Below are 23154 nucleotides of genomic sequence, written 5' to 3'. Positions count from 1 at the left end.
CTCGTTTTGTGGAGAGATAGCAATAATGCTGTTTGAATTGGTTAAGTATTACCAGCCATTGATGTCATATGTTGAAATACTGTCATACTGGTTGTGTCATTTTTGTCTTAATCTTTGTTCCTTCAAAATATACCACACTTGCCTTTTGACTATATTTGAACCACAACGAATGATTTCGTTTGAGAGAGTGGAGATTTCAAAAGAAAAAGAAAACGTGTGCTTGAAATCGTCATATTCAACACATCTAGTCGCAATTTCCTGATTCATCTTAAAGTAAGAACAATCACTCCTCATTTACGCAAGGTAGTTGGGGATAATTTAACACCATTAGTTTCGTTCTATCTTTCTTCATCCTTGATAGTAAAGCTAATCTTAAGGAAAATGCAAGCCTCTAAATATGATATTTTAACAAATTCATAAGCCATGCCTTATGATACTCATTAATATGATGGTGCGTGTCATATTTAATGTAAACAAGCCTAAAAAGTATATGAAATACATCCTCGAACAGATAACACGCATTGTGATATTAAACACATTGCAATAAAACGAAAATGATAAGTGGATTTTTAAAGTAAACTGCCCACAGTATATACTGTTACTGCAGGGGCGGTCGGGTAGTCTAGTGGTTTAGGCGTTCGCTCGTCACTCTGAAGACCCGGGTTCGAATCCAGACATTGGTACAATGTGTGAAAGCCATTTCTGGTATCCCCTGCAGCTATAATTGCTGAAAAGCGGCGTAAAACCATACTCACTCACTCACTCGATGCTGGGGATTGCTCAAAGCAGAGAAACTTGGCTTAGGTGAAGATGGGTGATGTTTTAAACCTGCGTTTTTAGTGCTAAGTGTTGAAGAAATCCTCCCTGACTTGATCAAACAATCACCCACTCTCCAAAGTTGCGTAACTGCAAAAATGTCAATGGAAATGTCAGCAAAAATTAAACTTCAACTAATCCTTGATTACAAACCTAATGTTTCAACCGAGTAACTGAAAAGTATATTAAGATAATGTAGTTAGTCTGCACTACATACGCTGACTTATATTGTTGTCTCCTATAGAAATATTATGATCGCAATCACAATATGTGTGCTCACTTGACATTGTTTCAATTTGATAGTAATTTACGGTCATGTTTTGTTGTGAAATGCATTTCACCTTCCTTCTCACGGGGAAGTCTGCCTCAGCGCTCAGATCCAGCTATCTCTCTTGTACCTGCCTCATGTGTAAAACATCTCGAAACAAGCTGTTTTGAATACATGAATTTTATTGCCAAAGGCACAAATAATATATTACAATGGTTTTGATCAGGCTACACGTTGTTTACATGTTATACATAACTTCACATATGTTAGCATGATGGCACCTGTCTGGTTACAGTACGTATAGTGAATAGTTAATCAAGCGATGGCTTATATTACATATATTACAGCATACACATTACAATGTAACATTACACGTTTATATATTGTAATCATATAAACAGAAATATAATATATACACTATAATAATATCATACAATAAAGCTCATCAAACATTATTATGCAATCAAAACTATCTCTGGGTGATAGATGAAACATGGATTGTTCAGAAGTTTCAGTACATAAATTAAAAGAAGCTAATGTTTTTGTGATATATATTGGGTGTGGCAAAGGTATATACTTTCTTACCCACCAGTTGACAGGAGTGATGATTGTTGACTATATCTAATTGTTTGTTTACTGATTGATACCTCAAAGGAAGCCACACATACATCACATATTGAGCGATGATAAATGTACTTACAAATTGAAATGTTGAGAGCACAAAACTGAATTCAAGAGCACGTGTTACAGTACATTCCAGCACTACTGACTTAAGCCACCTCATGTATTAGCATATCATTAAACTTCAGCAGAGGCACCTTTGCACAATGGCTTGCAATGGTACACAGCACTACCCCTATCTCTGCCACTGAGTATTAGGTATATCTAATATAAGTCTCTCATTGTACACTTCCACGACTGTTGGTATCACCCCATCACAGACACGTGTTAGTTGTCTTTCTTTCGTTCTTTCGTGACTCGCTTGTAGGTGCACAAACCTGTTGGGACAAGGATATAACATATAACTACTTTCAAATTAATAGTTACTTTTAGAAATACTAAATGTACAGTTTCCTGAGAACTCACTTCATATGCCAGTAGTCTGAAACGTTAAACAATATAAATTTGAGACGGTTTATTCAACTGGTAAATGTCATATCTGCTAGTCGTTTGGCATCTTATAAATTATTTTTTATGATACATGTGAAGGTAGGAACAGGAAGACTGTTGAATGCTACTTCTAAGATGCTTTGCTTAAGGGTCGAAGGCGCCGACGGTTCTTCATCCTGTACACTTATTTGAGTTACATCATAATTGAATGACGTCATGTCGCTGTTCAAATTACCTCCCTAGTGAGCTATCGTATCCTTGGTAGCTTCGTTCTTCCATTACCGCCAAGCATGATGGCGCATCCACATCATTTTTTGGTTAAATAGTTTCTTCTAACTTGTCTAACATGTCAATATTATAACGTTGGCAGAAATACGGCAAGATAATGTGTCCGTACAACATCAGTCACACACTTGTCTGAGGCGGACACTGTTGCCTCCCAGTAATGTCTGTCTCTGGACGAAGGAATGGGTCAACTGCAGTCCACCCCAAAGAAATGAGTAATCCTTGAAAGGCTTCATAACCACATGTGTAACGCAATAATGCCATATACCTCACTGTCGCGGTTGCAGTTACATGAATATATTTATTATGGGAACAAATATGTAAAGAACACCGGAAGGCTTTATGCTTTAGTTCAGATACAGGAGCATTTGTTTGCAAACGAGATAAAAGTCCGGTCATGTGACAAGCATACACCAACGGTGTGCTCACCGGGGCAGAAATAACATAACGCGAACAGAGCCGTGAAAGCTTGAGCGGTTATCAGCAGTTGTTTACAAACATAACTTCAGAACAGCCGGAATATTTTGTGTGTGTGTGCATTCTGTGCTATGTAGATGGGTAATACCTAATATGCGGTGAGCATCATGTGTGTGTTTTACCTTCCTTCTGACAAGGAAGCCGGATGCCTCAACACTCTCACCTCGGTATCTCTCTTGTCCCTGTCACATTTGTAAAAAGCATTACGAAACAAACAGTTTTCCTGTGAATGAATTTTTTTGCCAAAGATAAAAGGGTTTAATACAAGGGTATTTCACTTGGATTACATTTTATATATCCACCTGCCTGGTTACATAATGTGCAGTGAATCTCCAATCATATATACGTACAAATTACGATTCAACATTACATATTTGGATATTGTAACTATGTAATAACTAAAAAAAATTATAAAGTATAATATAATATATCATACAAGGAAGCCAGTCAAATATTGTCTTATTTAGATAGTGTGCATGGTCAGGGTATGCATATTGTTAATCGCCATATGACAGGAGTGATAAGGTGGGTTAATGGATTCACGCCTGTGAACTGACCGATGCTTAAGGCGGACATGCATACATAAATTGTATAATTTACGGTAATAAATGCAAATACATAGTTAAATATGCATCTGCATTCGTTGTGATCACGGCGACAATGAGGACAGCAACACGAACCTCAGTACATCCCAGCTCTGTTGACTTAAGTCATGCATTAGTATATGATGAAGTTTATTCAGCAGATGTACCTTTGCAAAACTGTTCATTTTGACTCACAATGGTATAGAATTCCACCCCCATCAGTGTCATGTGAATGTTGTCACACTCTGGAATCTCTAATGTCTTCGTAGCCTTGACCATCACTATTCTCCAGTGTCACATGTGTACTGTGTGTAGGTGTAATGTAGGGCTGAACACACCTGTGGGGACAAGGACATAACATGAGTCATATACTTATAGACGTGGAGGTTATTGCACATGTGTACTATGTGTAGGTGTGATGTAGGGCTGAACACACCTGTTGGGACAAGGACATAACATTAGTCATATACTTATAGTCATATACTTATAGACGTGGAGGTTATTGCACACGTGTACTATGTGTAGGTGTGATGTAGGGCTGAACACACCTGTTGGGACAAGGACATAACATGAGTCATATACTTATAGTCATATACTTATAGACGTGAAGGTTATTGCACATGTGTACCATGTGTAGGTGTGATGTAGGGCTGAACACACCTGTGGGGACAAGGACATAACATGAGTCATATACTTATAGACGTGGAGGTTATTGCACACGTGTACTATGTGTAGGTGTGATGTAGGGCTGAACACACCTGTTGGGACAAGGACATAACATGAGTCATATACTTATAGTCATATACTTATAGACGTGAAGGTTATTGCACATGTGTACCATGTGTAGGTGTGATGTAGGGCTGAACACACCTGTGGGGACAAGGACATAACATGAGTCATATACTTATAGTCATATACTTATAGACGTGAAGGTTATTGCACATGTGTACCATGTGTAGGTGTGATGTAGGGCTGAACACACCTGTGGGGACAAGGACATAACATGAGTCATATACTTATAGACGTGGAGGTTATTGCACACGTGTACTATGTGTAGGTGTGATGTAGGGCTGAACACACCTGTTGGGACAAGGACATAACATGAGTCATATACTTATAGTCATATACTTATAGACGTGAAGGTTATTGCACATGTGTACCATGTGTAGGTGTGATGTAGGGCTGAACACACCTGTGGGGACAAGGACATAACATGAGTCATATACTTATAGACATATACTTATAGACGTGGAGGTTATTGCACATGTGTACCATGTGTAGGTGTGATGTAGGGCTGAACACACCTGTGGGGACAAGGACATAACATGAGTCATATACTTATAGACGTGGAGGTTATTGCACATGTGTACTATGTGTAGGTGTGATGTAGGGCTGAACACACCTGTTGGGACAAGGACATAACATGAGTCATATACTTATAGACATATACTTATAGACGTGGAGGTTATTGCACATGTGTACCATGTGTAGGTGTGATGTAGGGCTGAACACACCTGTGGGGACAAGGACATAACATGAGTCATATACTTATAGACGTGGAGGTTATTGCACATGTGTACTTTGTGTAGGTGTGATGTAGGGCTGAACAAACCTGTGGGGACAAGGACATAACATTAGTCATATACTTATAGACGTGGAGGTTATTGCACATGTGTACTTTGTGTAGGTGTGATGTAGGGCTGAACAAACCTGTGGGGACAAGGACATAACATTAGTCATATACTTATAGACGTGGAGGTTATTGCACATGTGTACTATGTGTAGGTGTGATGTAGGGCTGAACACACCTGTGGGGACAAGGACATAACATTAGTCATATACTTATAGACGTGGAGGTTATTGCACATGTGTACTATGTGTAGGTGTGATGTAGGGCTGAACACACCTGTGGGGACAAGGACATAACATTAGTCATATACTTATAGACGTGAAGGTTATTGCACATCCCTATATATAGCTTGTATCACAAGCCTTACAATTTGTATTTGCTGAATACATCATGCCATCTGTGACTGTGTGTGTATAGGGTTTTAATGTTTCCTAGAGACGCTATCTCGGGCAGTCAGATTTGTCGATTGATTGTATTGTTTCATTTCACTTTTTGTTTATTCCAATCTGATACTAGTTTTCAAAATATATTTAATGTAACTTTAAAAAAAAAGTCTGCAACTTTTTTCCTATTGATTATTATTTTGTTTAAATACTTCAGGGATTAAGTATAAGTATTTTAAAAAATGTGGAAGAATAGTTTTTCCAGAACTCACCTGGCATTCCAGTAGTCTGCAAAAATAAACAATAGTCATTAAACAATCTAGTCAACTGTTAATTACATATGTCGCTTGTAGTTTTGGAAAATGTGATGTATGATATAAGATGATGATGGTGATAGTACTTGTTAGACTGTGGATTGCTACATAATCACTATTGGCTGCTAAGGAGTTTCAGTGACCTTGTTTAGCTGAACATTTCCAGTAAATCACTTTCAGTTGCTTAGAGGGAAATATTAACGTAAAATATGAAGTACATTATTTTGACAAATTTTTATAATGTATTATCACAAACATGCGGAAGTGATCTGACATACGTTACGAGTTCAGTTTCTTCAAGGAAATAGTGCTACGATCGCTTTGTGAAAACAGCCCATAGTCTCGTTTGTCAGATGGTTATTAACGTCGTTGTGAATGAAAGCAAATAAGTTTAATAAGCCTAGGAATGACGACGACTCACAGTAATATATATATAACATCTACTGACACGTCATGATACACACAGTTAACACGACATAGAGCAATATAAATATTACACATAGTATATAACTCATCCTTACCTTTGTCATTCTTCCAACGTAAGAGGCAGGCCACAGCAATGAAGACTAGCAGGATGCACACTACAGAGGTCCCGATAATAATGGCAATAGAACAAAAGGCGAGATCCGTACTTTCTGAAAAAAGAGTGTTGTATCAAATAGAAACCATCCTAAACGTAACACTGGCTATATTGTTTCCATTAGTAATGTACTCTGGTCGTTTAGCATTTGCTATAAGAATAACGATACATTATTATTTTAATACATTACAAATCATTGATCTATACTTCAGTTTGTACCTTTCGGCTGGGAAGCAATGATGAGTATATCAATTTCTCGTTCGTCGTAAGCAAAGCTGAAAGTATATGCCCCGAAGTCCTCCTCAGCAATGTTGGATATGGTGAGTGTATACTCGTAGATGTTTGACATTAACATCTTCATAGCGTAATTGTACTTATTAATGTGTGTGATGTCTTTTGGAGGCTTATGCCTTTCAAAATGCAATTTAATTAATACAGGGTCTGGGTAGGCACACAGAGTGAATGTTATTCTCCCAGAAGGCGCTTTTCCGTTTTGAGGAGCTTCAGTTTCACAGTCATTTACAACGTGTTTCCTTGGACTTGCTGGAAAAATAGAAATGAAATGTGAATCCCCTGAATTGAATTAAGTACTAAGGTAGTTGTTGCTTGACTCAAATTGTTAACAGCCGAACGTTTACAATTTCCACGAGGTGATAATTTTTTGCCATGTTATTATTAAATGGTAAGTTCATAACCTGATGATTTAACGCCCTAACTGAAAAAAACGAAAGATGCACATTGTGTTGTAGTTTCATTGAACTATAGACACAACTAGAAAACCAAATTAGTCACATAAAATAATGAAGGTTATAATTACCCTGCAACTCTACAGCCAGTAAATGGTTTTCAAATATGCCAGAAGAGCTGGTCACTCTGCAGTAATACCTCCCAAGTTGGGAACAGCTGCTGATACGTACAGCACGTTCATGTACAGTGTTATTCTTTCTAACCATGTCCATGGCAGGTATGTGGTTTCCTGCATGGACAATAGACACCACGTCTGGTGGCGGATATCCCTGAACCACACACCGGAAGGTGACAGTTTCGTTGTCAATAACCGTTATGTTTCTCATCCCTTTTAAGTTCATATCAATTACTTTGACAGCTGAAACACAAAGAAAAGGGATGTATACATGCATCTGATAATGCACCAAACACCAAACTAAATCTATTTGTATTGCTTCAGCCACCACTGAAACAAAGGGAAAGGACCATATTTATGCAACTGATTAAAATATATATCAAAACTTTTTTTTTTATACAATTAGTTTACAGTGTGATGTTCTCTTTCGAGTCGATGACTTTAGATGGTCATTAACAAGATTTAACCTACCACGTACATCCAAAATATGTTAGAAATATTGTATATGCTTTTTGCCGTCATATGGTGCAAGACAGTAGCAACATGTCCCTGTCAGCCAGTGACAGGATTTACATGAACGTGAACAAGTCTTACCGCAAGTTCCGTAGTAGGAGTCTACACATCCAGACACACAGGAGGAGCCCAGCTGACAATATCCTCCATCACACCCACCTGGACATGCAGTACAGGTACCTCCTGGGTTGTAACACGGTTTGCCACACCCCGGACCTTGATACCCTAGGACACATCCCTCAGTGCAATAATCATTGCCAGTGTTGGACATTATACACTTCTTATTTCTGCAGTTATTGCCGCACACAGACATGCATTTCTTATCGTAGTATCCAGACTCGCAGCCTGTGATGCAGTGTCCCGTTGTACTGTTACAGTCTGAACAGTGTTGGTTGTCGTTGCATTTGGTTGCTGAAATATTGACACATGCTAATGATATAGACGGAAACGTACAGCTTTTGGGAAGAAGCTTATTTATAATTATGGACATAGTTTTGTCACTTCTATTTCAAAGTTTCTTACAGCCAGCCCAATGGTAGGAGACTGCACATCCAGACACACACGACATTATTCTAATTGACTTTCTCATGGCCTTGATATTACAGCAAAATAACAAAACATCTTTAGCAGAAACTGTTAAATATATTTACCGAATATCGACATAGCCAGGTAGATGCTGCAGAGGTTGGTCAGCACAGTCATGTTTGTTTTCTGAAACACATGAACATATTATCTGATGAACACACGTGCAGTACGTTGAGCACATGGTGTAGCTGGTTGAAGGTGTGGCAACATGCAAGAAAACACGTTCTTGTGTTATTACATCATGTGCTACAACCAGACATGAGTACATTATAAGGCGAGTTTTCTTACTGATTATTTCAGAAAAGGTTTACGCAAATGTTGGTTGGGTATTTTGTTCTCTTAGGGCAACGATATGGCTTTGACATACGGTGTCCGCATAGCTTATACACTGTCAACACGTCGTCTTATGAGTGTTTAAAACTATATTATTGAAGAAAGAAGTAGTATAATATACTTGCTATTGCTGAAAAACGACGGCCTCCTGTATCCTTCTGTCTCACTATAATCATCTACTTTACATTTCAATTAATGACACACTACTACTTTCATCTTCCATCAAACGAGGAAAATGAGAAATATCACGGAAGAAAATACTATCAAATACATTGATATATGCAAATACTGAAACACGAGGAAGAAAGGTGATTTCGCAACCAAAACTTGATCTTAGCTTTATATACTCACCGCAATAAGAAACGCGAATATCGTGTATGATGGTTAATATATGAAGATATGAAGACATGCTCATATTCAAGAGACAGAAGATAGTAGTTTTGTCCTATGCGCAAACGAACATACGGGTATGTTGTGTCAACTGACGCTCATGAATGCATCACATGTGACGTGATAGATCCATGACCAGATTTGTCTCGTGCAGGATTAACGTGTTAAGTTTGGAAATCTCGTGTCGCATATCGTAATAAGAAAGTCACTCCATGGTAACACTTGACTGCTTTGGAAACATATGCATAGCGTAGTTATCTCTCTATATGTTTCTATCGTTCGCGTTTCTTTTTGGCGGCGAGTATATATTGATACGTTATAGTCACATTGCAGACATAAGTCAAATGTTAAAAAGCAGGATACAAAATCAAATTCAGAACTCTTGTCTACTGAAACACAATGACAATAACATTCTCATGTGAAACAAAGCGAGGGCCACATAACATGACAAGGACATTTAGCAGTTTTTATTGAGCCATTGATATGCTTAGGACCAGTCACTACCTATGTTTAATCGAGTCTTGGGGCACGGGTGGCCCAGTCGTCTCAGGCATCGCTGTGCAGAGTTGCATTCCCTGGGCACGCAAAAAAACTATGATTGTTGGTTCGAATCCCGGTTTGCCCCGATAATGTTTCTAGGTTTGTCAGCATCATACCCGTGCTCGTGGGTTTCACCGAAGTGGTAAACGTCTGAGAGCTGCATCACTTCGGGCTTTCCTCCAACATTAAGCTGACACGCCGTGATATAAATGGAATACTGTTAAAAGAGGCGTTAAACCCAACTCACACACTCACTCACTCACTAGTCGAGTCCCTCGCCGCTGACCTTTATACCTTAGCCGTGATGCTGAAATCAAGCATTACATCATTAACCTGATTAATTAAGCTACGGCGAAGGGATTATTATGTTACGTCCAAACTGGGTTCGGATTATTGATTGATGCTGTTGTCTCCCTTGTTCCCGACCCGTCCATCCAGTGTCCAGGCATAAGTTGGGCAGAGGCTTTCGTCCAGCTTCCTTTTCAGCTGGCACCATATGGAAGTCGGAAGTAACCTGTGTGTGTCTTCCTCTCTTCGCTGGTTTGTCTATAACACTCCTGTTATACCCTATACATATCGTTACCAATTTCATAGGTACCAGCCCTATCATTATGACATGGTCCCCATGAGGCGTGGCACCTTTCTCCCAGTACCTTAGCCTGTTGACCTGCGTGCCTGTGTTGGTCCGGTTAACACATTTATAACAATGAGCATAGCATGTTGACCTTCGTGCCTGTGTTGGTCCTGTTGACACATTTATACCAACGATCATAGCATGTTTACTTTCGTTCATTTGTTGGTCCTGTTGCCACATATATACCAACTAGCATAGCATGTTGACCTTCGTGCATGTACTGGTCCTGTTGACACGTTTATACCAATGAGCATAGCATGTTGACCTTTGTGCCTGTGTTGGTCCTGCTGACACATTTATAACAATGAGCATAGCATGTTGACCTTTGTTCCTGTGTTGGTCCTGTTGACACATTTATAACAATGAGCACAGCATGTTGACATTTGTTCCTGTGTTGGTCCTGTTGACACATTTATAACAATGAGCATAGCATGTTGACCTTTGTTCCTGTGTTGGTCCTGTTGACACATTTATAACAATGAGATGGCATGTTGACCTTTGTGCCTATGTTGGTCCTGTTAACACATTTATAACAATGAGCATAGCATGTTGACATTTGTGCCTATGCTGGTCCTGCTGACACATTTATAAAAATGAGGATAGCATGTTGACCTGCGTGCCTGTGTTGGTCCTTTGACACATTTATACCAACGAGCATAGCATGTTGACATTTGTGCCTATGTTGGTCCTCCTGACACATTGATAACAATGAGGATAGCATGTTGACCTTTGTGCCTATGTTGGTCCTGTTGACACATTTATACCAATGAGCATAGCATGTTGACATTTGTGCCTATGCTGGTCCTGCTGACACATTTATAAAAATGAGGATAGCATGTTGACCTTCGTGCCTGTGTTGGTCCTTTGACACATTTATACTAACGAGCATAGCATGTTGACCTTTGTGCCTATGTTGGTCCTGTTGACACATTTATAACAATGAGCATAGCATGTTGACATTTGTGCCTGTGTTGGTCCTGTTGACACATTTATACCAATGAGCATAGCATGTTGACTGTGTTGCCTGTGTTGGAGTTCGCTCGTTAATACTAATAATTGATGCATGTAGACCATTTAGTCCAGTTGACACATGAATACCAATAAGTTTAGTGAGTTGACCTTCGTTCCTGTGTTGCTCGAGTTGGTACATTAATACCAATACTTATAAACAGTGAGTGAGTCAGTCAGCGACTTGGAATTAACGCCGCTTTAATAGTATTACAGCTATATCGCGGTATGTATAGTCAGTTGACGTACGTTAATGTGTTGGTTGAGTTGACACAATTACGAATCAGTAGAGTAAGCTGACCTGATTTAATGTGTTGGTAGAGTTGACACAACTACCAATCAGAAGAGTAAGCTGACCTGAGTTCACGTGTTGGTAGAGTTGACACAATTACCAATCAGAAGAGAAAGCTGACCTGAGTTCACGTGTTGGTAGAGTTGACACAATTACCAATCAGTAGAGTCAGCTGACCTGAGTTCACGTGTTGGTTGAGTTGACACAATTACCAATCAGTAGAGTAAGCTGACCTGATTTAATGTGTTGGTTGAGTTGACACAATTACCAATCAGTAGAGTAAGTTGAACTTTGTTCTTGTATTGGTCGGGTTGGCACAATACATACGTGTAGCCTGTTGACGTTCGTACATATGTTGGTCGAGTTGGCACATCAACACCACTGAAGCATTGGGTCGTTACGCCAAATATCTAGGGTCTATTCCCCACATGGGTACAATGAGTTAAGCCAATTTTTCTGGGTCGTCTGCCATTGTACTGCTGGAATATTGCCAAAAGTGGGGTACAACCATATTCACTCTCTCATTCGTCATTTAACTTGAATCATTACAATGCAATTGAATGGCGAATGAACAATTATTTCGTCATTCAAATATCAACTTTAAAAAACATTAACAAAAACAAAAGACGAACATATTTGGTAAATGGTCATTTGAATGACGAATCCGATTGTCTTTCCGTCATTCCTTTATCATCATTTTGTCAGATATCATTCAACTTGAAGACAAAATACAACTGATCTTTAAAGACAAATATTCCATTGTGAGTTAGCGATCGTGCCTATATGCCTATATGAATATCTTAAAGATAGTATATCTATTGAATTAGGTGTTATGAGCATTAGTTTTGTTTAGAAACTGAATATGGATTAAAGCACTTCACTTTGAAGCATATGTGCCACGCTGCTCTCTTGTGAAATGAGAGTCACGGGTGGCCTAGTCGTCTAAGGCGCGTGATTCGCTGTGCTGAGTTGCGTCCATTTGGCACGCCAGAAACCTATGATTGTGGGTTCGAATCCCGGTTCGCCCAGATTATGTTTCTAGGTTTGTTAGCACCATACCCGTGCTCGTGGGTATCACCGAAGTTGTAAACGTCTGAGACCTGCATCACTTCGGGCTTTCCTCCCACATTAAGCTGACACGCAGTAATATAACTGGAATACTGTTAAAAGCGGCGTTAAACCTACCTCACTCACACACTCTTGTCAAATGTACGACCCTGATAAACGACACAATACATCTACGAATTAAGCAGTATTATAATCTTCAAAAGCATTGCAAGCTCATTCGTAGGTAAGTAATAAAGAAATAGATAATCTTAAACAAGTAAAAAGTTGAAATATATAGCATAAACAAAATATATGTACATGTATCTGATCCTATTTCCTGATACGTCATTTTATATATCAGTAACTGTGAGCAAGAAAAACGCTTTTTTAAAAGACTATGGCAAAATTGTATAAAGGATTATGCTCACGAGTCCCTTGTGGAACAGAATATCATCATGAAAGTGTGAGTGAGTAAGTTAATACTTAACGTCACAACGGCAACATTTCAGCAATAACGTGACGAGAAGTAATACATTTAATAACACATGTATAATTTATTAAAAAAAACTTGTCATAGAACGACAGTACAATAACTAGAATATTACGGAGTCTTTTTTAAACTAGTTGAGGAACTTTTAAAAGCAGAAAGAATTAACTACACAATATAGAAATGGGCTGGTGATCACCATACTAGGGACCATGGGGACTTACAGTGCCTAGCTTCCTGCATGGACCCCGGCAGGATTTATATCATCATCATGAAAAAGTACTGAACATCAACAAGAGAGCAACACTAAAAGTCTTGGAACAGGATACACATTGCTGTTCAATATCGCAATATGAATCCACTATGACAGATTGGATTGAACGTACATGTATTTCTCTCATTTCACAGAAAACACTTTTTGTGTCTCACAGTGTGTGATAATGTTTTTGCTGTTGCCCCGCAGAGCTAGAGTAAGGATATCTTCTCCTGTATCTGCGACCAGTGAGAGATCTGCCTTGCGAGCCACCAGCAACTTGAAGACATCCTCATGTCCACACAGAGCCGCCATCATCACCGGTGTCATGCCATACCGACCTCGGACATTGATGTCATAGGATGGGAGCAGAAACTCCACACACTGTCTGTTTCCTCCACGACAGGCCAGATGGAGCAATGTGTCATTGAAGTGGTCACGCCGCCTCAGTTCAGGATCCCCGCAGTCGTATGTTTCCAGTAGATACATTTGTGCTCTCACCAGTGACTTCATAAGCATATTCCATGGTGTGACTGTGACACTCTCAGAGAAAACCTGTGATATTTTTATTTGAGTTAATGGCTGTCTGCCTTGATCTGACTCTCCTCCTAGTGTTAGTTGCTCTATGAGTTGTCTGCTTCCTACTTTGAGGGCAAGGGTATATGCATCATCACCAGTGTTGTCAGTCAGTGACATGTCTGCACCTTCACGTTTCAGATATTTCACCACAGCAGCTTGATCATATAAGATTGACGTCATAACAGGTGTCAAACCAACCTTGTCTTGAGTGTTGATGTCAAACTCATCAACAGAGCTTCTGATGTATTTCACTATATGGAGGTGACCATGCTTACTAGCAAGATGTAGAAGAGTGTGTCCACCATTGTCCACCTGAGTTTGGTCAGCATTATGAGACACCAAGAATTTGTACACAGCAATGTGGCCCCCACAAACTGCCCTCATCAGAGGAGTGTAACGATTCCGTCCCCTTGAGTTGACACCAAAGCTGTCAATGACCTTCTTGACAATGGCTGTGTTACCACCATGGCAGGCTGCATGATGAACATTATCCTTCTCAGAAGTTGTCAATGATTGATCACCTCCCTTTGTTGCAATAAGATCAAAAACATCCTTCTTTCCACTGAGTGCTGCCATCATTATTGGTGTCCATCCATTTTCCCCATGACTGTTAATGTCATATCTAGTCAGGAGATACTTTATGATGCACTGGTTTCCAGCCTGACATGCAAGGTGCAGTAAATTGTTCCCAGAGTCATCAAGCCGTTTCAAGTCAGCTCTTTCTGACACAAGCATGTTGAATACGTTCTTCTGTCCTGCCACAACTGCATGCATCACCGGTGTGCGACCATTTTTTCCTTTAACATTAACGTCAAACATACTCAACAGCTTTTCCACAATAGCTGTGCTCCCTCCCTGACATGCAGCGTGCAGAACATTATCTTTGTAGTCATCAGTTAATTTCAGATCAGCTTCGTGTGACACAAGCAGGTCGAACACATTCTTCTGTCCTGCCCTCGCCGCATGCATAACTGGTGTCCAGCCATTATGTCCCTGAATGTTGGCGTCAAATACCGTTAAAAGATGTTCAACAATAGCTGTGTTCCCTCCCTGACAGGCCAAATGTAGAACACTGTCTTTGTCGTCGTCAATCAATCTGATATCAACCTTCTGACTCACCAGCAAATCGAACACATCTTTCCTTCCCGTCCATGCTGCGATCATGATTGGTGTCCACCCATGTCTTCCAGAGGCATCCATGGCAAACTTTGGCATCAGATACCGCCAAATGGATCGGTTCCCACCCTGGCAGGCTAGATGCACGACAGTGTCATCATAATCATCAGTCAGTGTGGTATCAGCCTTCTTTGACAACAGTAGTTTAAACAGAGTTGGTTTTGCAAGCAGGGCTGCAATCATTATAGCTGTTCTCCCGTGGTTTCCCTGACAATTGATATCAGTTCTTGAGAGGAGATCATTCACAATGGAAATATTTCCACCTATACATGCTAAATGGAATACGTGATTGTTGTTGTCATCCCTCAATGTGAGATCAGTCCCTTGTGACACAAGCAGATGGAACACACCCTCTACTCCACTGGCAGCTGCACACATCACTGGCGTCCATCCGTTGTTTCCCCGACTGTTGATGTCAAACTTTGGCAGTAACAGTTGCACAGTGGAGACATTTCCGCAATGACTTGCAAGATGAAGGAGATTGTTGTCGTTGTCATCAGTTTGTGTAAGGTCTGCCTTCAGTGTATTCAGGATATTGAATGCATCTATCTTTCCATTTACAGCTGCCTTCATCACTGGTGTCCAGCCGTGCTTTCCCCGATTGTTGATTTCAAACTTTGGCACTATTTCCACTAAAAGAGAAACATCATCAAAGTGGCAAGCCACATGAAGGAGGCTGTTGTTGTCATCATCGGCCAGTGTGATGTCAGCATTGTGTGAAACAAGAAGGTCGAACGTTTCCTTCTTCCCAGACATTATTGCACACATAACTGGTGTTTGCCCATTGTTGCCTTGAGTATTGATGTCTGTGTGGGGGAGCAGACATTCTACAATGGACTGATGTCCATACTGACACGCAAGGTGAAACACAGTGTTGTTGTTGCTATCTCTTAATGTTAAATCTACTTCCTTTTTTATAAGATAGTCTACAACATCCTTCTTTCCAGAAAGTGCTGTACACATGACTGATGTCCAATCACCTATTCCTCGTCCGTTGAGATACAAAGCAGGATGACGTTTCTTGAGCACTTTTCTTACATGTTTTACAGTGGACACATCTCCATGCTGACAGGCCAAATGCAGTAAATTGTTCTTGTTGCTATCACATAAAGTGATGTCAGCTTGGTGTTTCACAAGGATGTCAAAACACTCCATCTGTCCGGAGACAACTGCATACATCACTGGCGTCCAGCAATTCAGCCCACGCCTATCGATGTCACAGTGAGGAAGAAGTCGCTCCAGGATATTCTTGTTCCCAGTGAAACAAGCATAAAGGAGAATGTTGTGCTTGGTATCAAAAGACAGGGCAGTCTTTGATCACGAGAGATACTTTGACAGCTATTTCTTTCCTCTCCCAAATGGTATGCATGATGTTTTCACTTAGAGCATCACTGGCAAGAGAATCAGCCATTTTGTTAACAAGTATCCCATTATGAGCTCCTGAGAAAGAAACGATGAGTTTTTGTTCAACATTAGGGATTATTTGCTGATCCTGTACATGCTCAAACAGGAACTTAATGCTGCAATGTTTAAGAGTAAACTCTGGTTGAGTATTGAATAAAGCAGAAGCACAGACATCATAAATCACAGAATGCGAAAATGTTGTTGGGTTTCCTTCTGTCAACAATGTAACACAGAAGCTCTAGGTCTGGGCTGGCACCTTCACTCTCCAGTTGACTGATGTTAAGCTGCCTATCACACAGTAAGATCAGGATGAGGGCAGCTGACTTGTCATCTAATGAGGTAACAATTGTTCTAAAATGATTTTGTATGTAAAATAAAGGTTTCTCGAAAAAACTTTCATCATGTATTTGAAAGCCAACATACCTTGAGAAAAGTCTGCATACCAGAGGAAAACCCACATTGATTTAGACGTTTGTGACGTAGCCACAATGCTTTCTTCTCCTTGCCTATAAAACCTAGTTTGACAACTGATGAGCTGTGGAAAATACTCTGGCCTCCTAGCTTTGACATTGCTCGCTCAAGATCGTTGGTGTCTGCAGTGAATATAACACATATGTTTGGATGACTGAACATAATTTGTTCATCTCTTGGTTCTTGCTGCAGACGCTGGTATCTTCTTTCTGATCTGGACTCGCACTGTTCCAGGTGCACGTGGAGGTCGTACAAAAAGTGCTCAAGACCGGTCAGATCCATATATGATCTGACTGTCTTAAATATGTCATCAAATATGACACACACGTCTTTGCCTTTTTCCAGATAATCAGACAGCTGTACTTTATAAGCATCTTCAGCCAGTACCAGCTCATACCCCTGCTTCCTGTATTCAGCTCCCATCATCAGGGCCATGGATGTTTTACCGTCTCCTCGAGCGCCGCTGATTGTCACATGGCCAACAGTCTCCAACTTTTCTTTCACCTTCCTAAAGCTCTCAGTTTCAACAAACACCCTTCGGACATCTTTTATCTTCTGTTCTAGTGTACCTGTAACATTCATAAGCATGTTTAGACAATTGAAGCAAAATGTGTAAAATTCACCATCCCAGTTCAGATTCTACTATCCGAGTTTGATATACACTTCTTGTACAGTTATATTTTAGGAGGACCATATCTGCATCAATAGATACTTTCATTTTAATATTTTTTCAACTATATATATTATATACATAATAAACACTCACCCATATAAAACACTTATATGTGATCAACATCATTGATTCACCTTACGATTCAGGTTACCATATGCATGCACAGGACGTACCTGAACAATACTCCTCGTGTAATTACTGATGCTGATGAACGTGTTCTGTTCTTACCTGATGGGAAGTCTTCATCTTCCAAGAGATCAAAACTGCAGGTGGAATCAGCATATCCTTTTGATGATGATCAGAAAAGAAAAGTAAATAATTAACATGAATATGTTTGCACAATTGAAATCGAGTGTTTTATGTTTGCAAATTACCAACTCAAAATTCACTGCACTTTGAAATGGTGTAGGCTGATTTAGAAAAGATGTACATGCCGGAAAACGTTTTGTTTTCCCTATTATCACTACACAATGCAATAACTTACATGCAAACATAGCTTTAATGTGTGTAGGGTACTAACTATTGTTCTTCAATATATTCGGCTAACAGTCAGATGTCATGAAACATATGCTCTGCACATATTCCACTGAAACGGTAATGTAATTGCATTACCAGTGAACATGTTAATTATCAATACACTTGGCCAACATTATACAATCCCATATTCGTCATGATACAATGACAAGTTTATACGGCATACGGACACATTAAAACAATTGACATCCACTTCGTATTTATTCCTGTGACAACATTCATTCATCAACCCATACACCATTATATGTATCCCATACTTACTGGCGCCACCTTCCTCTGCCATGAAAGGTTCTGAAACATAACAAATGTGATGGTTAGATGAAGCATGTTCAACCCCACTGCATTTTCTAATCTGTATTTCGATGTTCAACCCACACTGCATTTTCTAATCTGTATTTCGATGTCCAAAGTACGACCTGAGTGAGTGAGTGAGTTTGATTTTACGCCGTTTGAATGCCCCACTCAGACAGTATACTGACTCCGAGCCGACCAGTCCTTGTTTTAGTCCACTGAGTTACCATGCCGTAGTTTATCATGGATACCCCACTTGTTTTAGCCCCCTAATGCCGAGCGCCTGAGATGAAGATTAATCAATCTAACAAACATAATTATGTTTCAGTTTCCCGAATCACAATAAGTTTTAATTATTGTCACATAAAAAGGCGTTTATACAAACCCATACATACACTGTCACTTTTAGTAGAATTGAAGGTGTATAGTCACCATCTTCACCTGCTCTGTACCTGAAATAAACAAAATCGAGACCATGACAAATGTATGAATCACTATGTCCGAAATGCTATTTTCAGAAATCAGGGAATTGCCATTTCATATAAAAAGACGTTCTTCCTCAGGTTATATGTCTGTATTACCTGGCAGTTGCTCTCAAGCATGGAAGAATCCCTGTCACTGCATCGATAATTCATATGCTTTCTCCCCTTTTCCGCTTTCGTTTGTAAAAAAATCTGAAAATATGCATACAACCATGGCTTTTAACTGAGAAGTATATAAACTGTAAAATAGAAACTATGTCACGTTACAGCCCAAAACATCAGTCCACTTCGCATCTTTAAAACTAACTTGATAATGTAAACGTAAGGCTGTAATATTTTTATTGAGCGGGGTCAGGTAAATTGGGTGCAAGCTTATTGCACTTATATAGCAAAGTGTGTATGTGTACTTTTCTTCTTGTGCTATTACGGACGAATGACGATGATATAATTTTCGCCCACTGAGACACCATGCCGCAGTTTAACATGACCACCCAAATACTGACTCCGCGCCGACCAGTCCTTATTTCAGCCCTTAATGACGAGTGCCGGGCAGATTAATAATAAGTTCCATATTTTAACGTATTATTGAACTTCTTCCGCTTTCCGTGGGGACACTCTACCACGATACTACGGAGGCGGAGGCAGTGTTATATTGAGTGCGAACCGTCGACACAAATGCATAGATTCAGACATTACCAGTCAGTTCACAACATGTGTTAATACATACATACAGCAATAATCTTAAACTCAAACTGCTGGAGTCAGGTTTGCACTTACATTAGGAACACCACCACAGCGAGGACAACAACCAGGACGAGGAACACAGGGACAAGTATCGCAGCCAGGTCCGGTGTTGTCTCTGTGTTGGATTCACGTGGTGCTGTCGACAAAATACACAGTACAGGTATTCAGTAAAACAATCATATCATATTACCAACGCTATAGGAATACATATCTCAATTTGTGTTGTGTACCCACCTGTACTGTGTTACCTGGGAAGAGGTGTCACCGACGTACCTGTGCAGACACAGATCAATTCAGCGTTACTCGAATTCATACACGTAAATGTTTCACAGGCTAGTATGGGAAACAGGATTATCCTGCATTTTTTTTACTGCCCAATTGGCTTCAAGATCAATGTATACGAAATTAAAGGGCTATGAAACATAACTATTATTGTATTGAACAATAGATAGAAATAATGCATAAATTTAATGAAACATCGCATAACTGTGCTTATGAATCCTACATCATGTAAGTTTCAGTAAATTTCCCTTGGCTATTAAAGTATCATCCTGTATCTGATATTGATAACATAAGAATGGTAAGTAAAGTAAGGAATGGTAAAACATTGTTTGGAACCCAAAGTTTACATTCGTGAGATAAATATATAACAAATTAGTAAGAACGAATGTTTATAAATGATACTAATTACCAGGTTTTGCAATAAAAATCATCAAATACACATAATGCCAAGTTGAAGGTCATCTGTTATATTTGTTCAGAGAGCCACCCTAATAAATAGTATGGTGGGCAAGCTTCGTTATATGCCTTGTAGTAATGAATGCAATTACTCAAGATAATTCTCTTGCCTTGACGTTTAATATTAAAAAAATTAAAATGCCTATGACCTGGCCAACATTACCTTATGGGTTTTGTGCCTACATGTGGCAACTATATCCCAGGTACAGCAGAGGACAAATAAACGTCTTTCCAAACCTGCAGTAATGTTGCAGAAGTCGCCTGTATAGTCTCCATCACAGCCAAATGTGCAGAAACCATTTTGGCGATTGTAGGTGTTTCTCAAGCAGTTCCTGCTACAAACGTGATCACAGAGATACAGTTGGAAGGGCAGTCTTTGCTGCACGTTTCTCCATACTTTCCCCATTCACAGTTGTTTTGTCCGTGTGCTTCAAATACTGAAACATTGAAATGGAAGCAAACAGTAAAATTAGTTTATGAATAGAATCAAACCGCATCGAATGATGACATAATGCAATATTTACTTAGCTTCATTCTAAGATCCTCAATATGATGGAACAGAGAAGTGCAAACCAAACCTAGAATATCTAGCACCATTTGTGAAACTCTCATAGAACTGCAGCAGATGATGGTATATTAAATATAGTTTAGTTTGTATTGTCTGCATATCAAATATATACATTTGCTCTAAATTAAGGCGAGGAAATCAATTAATCAATTACATCTGTAAAGTCACGATTACCTCTGACTCTAATGGTGTTTTTGGTTTGTCAAAGACATTAACAACTAAATATATCAGAGAGATAGCTTCCTGAATTATGTAGCAGATGAAACCATTAATGTTTCAGTAGAGAGATATGTTCTATTCTGTACCTTTCGAAAAATACCTGGTTCGTTCAATACTCACGGACTATGAAGCAGAAGGAGGAAGATCATCTGCATGACTGGTGGAGTCGGTGCTGCAGCGCCTGCACAGGAACATAAACTGTTAGTATGTTTAGATTGTGTCATAAAAACGTAGACACATTTAATTATATAGAGTATTTTCAGCAACAAACATCCCCACTACCCAGACTTCCTCTGCCCTCCCCGCCCTCACCATCTCTCCCCTACTCTAGCCAACCTTCCCCTACTTAACCTCACCTTTCCCTACTCTACAACGCCTTCCCCTACTCAAACCATCCTTCCCCTACTCTACCCCACCTTCCCCTACTCTACCCCACCTTCCCCTAGTCTAACCATCCTTCCCCTTCTCTAACCATCCTTCCCCTACTCTAACCAACCTTCCCCTACTCTAACCAACCTTTCCCTACTCTACCCCAACTTCCCCTGCACAAATCCACCTTCCCCTACTCTACCCCACCTTCCCCTACTCTACCCCACCTTCCCCTAGTCGAACCATCCTTCCCCTACTCTACCCCATCTTCCCCTGCACGAATCCACCTTCCCCTACTCTACCCCACCTTCCCCTAGTCTAATCATCCTTCATCTACACTACCCCACCTTCTCCTACACTAATCCACCTTCCACTACTCTACCCAACCTTCCACTACTCTACCCAACCTTCCACTACTCTACCACACCTTCCCCTACACTACCCCACCTTCCCCTACTCTATCCCACCTTCCCCTAGTCTAACCATTCTTCCCCTACTCTAACCAACCTTCCCCTGCACTAATCCACTTTCCCCTACTCTACCCCACCTTCTACTACTCTACCTACTCTAATCTTCAGGTAATTCAGGAAGAAAGTTATTTTCGTGTAACAGTCTTTGTGTAACATTGTGAACAAAAGTAGCATTATATTTCACAACTCTCTTTGCTAATTAAGCATCGTTAGTCAGCATTATTCATTGTAATTTCCATGTACATTTAGTGTGTAATGTTTATATGCATATATACTCATTTTAGAGTTTGGCATAAAAATAACATATTGTACCTTTATATTACGGTAAAAACGGTAATACACCGACAGTGTTACCGTATTGTATATATAGTAAGGTCCACATTATGGTGACATATACAATTCAGCTGACAGAGTTTAAATTGAATATAATGACGCTGTACTGTACCGTGTAAGCTGGTGAGTCCTGTATGAAATAAATTCTGGTATGGTTTTAAATATTAAGTACATGTTTTGACACCTATCGTCTTGGTATTAAATGTTTACACTTATCTAAGCTGTAAGTATTATGTTAAAATAATGTGATATTGATAAGAAATTATTGTGATGCTGTTTATGATGTGAATTGTTGTTTGGCACATTGTATCTGGAATAAAGCTCGGAACTACAGCTATCTCTGATGTCATCTTTCATTAGGAATTTCCATATTCTATCTTAAGGTATTTTAGTCACGTGAACAGCACTTGTTCAATGTCAAGAACAACTGAAGTTTATTGTGGCTTTCGGTATTCCTGACTTCATGTTTAAATGATGAATGCATTGATGCATGGAACATATCATTGGATACACATCATCATGAGGGGCACTGTGCAAGTCCATTGGGAATATTCACACATGACACGTTGCAGCGTCTCAAGGCATTTGACAACTTTACTCCATCCCTCCACTGCTCCCGTCCGTCTTCTCAGAGATCAGAAACCCTACCATATGTTCGGTACTTAGCGGATAACACCAGGACTTGTCGGGTTTGAGTGGGGTATTCATGTCC

General features: G+C 39.7%; 2 protein-coding genes and 1 long non-coding RNA gene across 4 annotated transcripts; all 3 read right to left on the bottom strand.

Moving 5' to 3' along the window:
• Positions 1–3487: 3487 nt before the first annotated feature.
• Positions 3488–9711, bottom strand: LOC124128875. Its single transcript, XM_048393126.1, has 7 exons — positions 8473–9711; positions 7904–8233; positions 7265–7552; positions 6667–6990; positions 6389–6502; positions 5826–5841; positions 3488–3878 (listed from the first exon to the last, which is right to left on the bottom strand). Exons 1-7 carry the CDS (start codon positions 8522–8524, stop codon positions 3779–3781), a joined length of 1224 nt encoding a protein of 407 aa, XP_048249083.1. The 5' UTR covers positions 8525–9711; the 3' UTR covers positions 3488–3778.
• Positions 9712–13535: 3824 nt separating this feature from the next.
• On the bottom strand, positions 13536–18188 carry LOC124128874 (serine/threonine-protein phosphatase 6 regulatory ankyrin repeat subunit B-like). The gene is made up of 3 exons (XM_048393151.1): positions 18179–18188; positions 16974–17590; positions 13536–15995 (listed from the first exon to the last, which is right to left on the bottom strand). Exons 1-3 carry the CDS (start codon positions 18186–18188, stop codon positions 13536–13538), a joined length of 3087 nt encoding a protein of 1028 aa, XP_048249108.1.
• Positions 18189–18220: 32 nt separating this feature from the next.
• LOC124126616 lies at positions 18221–20067 on the bottom strand. 2 transcript variants are annotated; one of them, XR_007220050.1, is made up of 5 exons: positions 19980–20067; positions 19779–19881; positions 19101–19193; positions 18952–18971; positions 18221–18519 (listed from the first exon to the last, which is right to left on the bottom strand). It is a non-coding gene; the product is annotated as an uncharacterized LOC124126616 (long non-coding RNA). The 2 variants fall into 2 exon arrangements; XR_007220051.1 differs by lacking the exon at positions 19980–20067 and having other exon boundaries at positions 19779–19972.
• Between the last annotated feature and the right edge of the window lie 3087 nt (positions 20068–23154).

Source organism: Haliotis rufescens, unplaced genomic scaffold (genome assembly GCF_023055435.1).
Source record: "Haliotis rufescens isolate VD_foot unplaced genomic scaffold, xgHalRufe1.0.p SCAF_115, whole genome shotgun sequence".
Taxonomy (NCBI): domain Eukaryota; kingdom Metazoa; phylum Mollusca; class Gastropoda; order Lepetellida; family Haliotidae; genus Haliotis; species Haliotis rufescens.
Note: the sequence above shows the minus strand (reverse complement) of the source record. Positions and strands in the feature narration are given on the sequence as shown.

Excerpts from the sequence above, each read along its gene's own strand:
- LOC124128874 (XM_048393151.1), bottom strand. Across the intron at positions 15,996-16,973 it reads GTATGCAGACTTTTCTCAAG|TATGGACATCAGTCCATTGT; the intron begins GTATGTTGGCTT and ends CTTGCGTGTCAG.
- LOC124128875 (XM_048393126.1), bottom strand. The coding sequence starts at position 8,524 with ATGACTGTGCTGACCAACCTCTGCAGCATCTACCTGGCTATGTCGATA. Across the intron at positions 7,553-7,903 it reads CTCCTACTACGGAACTTGCG|CTGTCAAAGTAATTGATATG; the intron begins GTAAGACTTGTT and ends TTTGTGTTTCAG. Across the intron at positions 6,503-6,666 it reads CATTGCTTCCCAGCCGAAAG|AAAGTACGGATCTCGCCTTT; the intron begins GTACAAACTGAA and ends CTCTTTTTTCAG.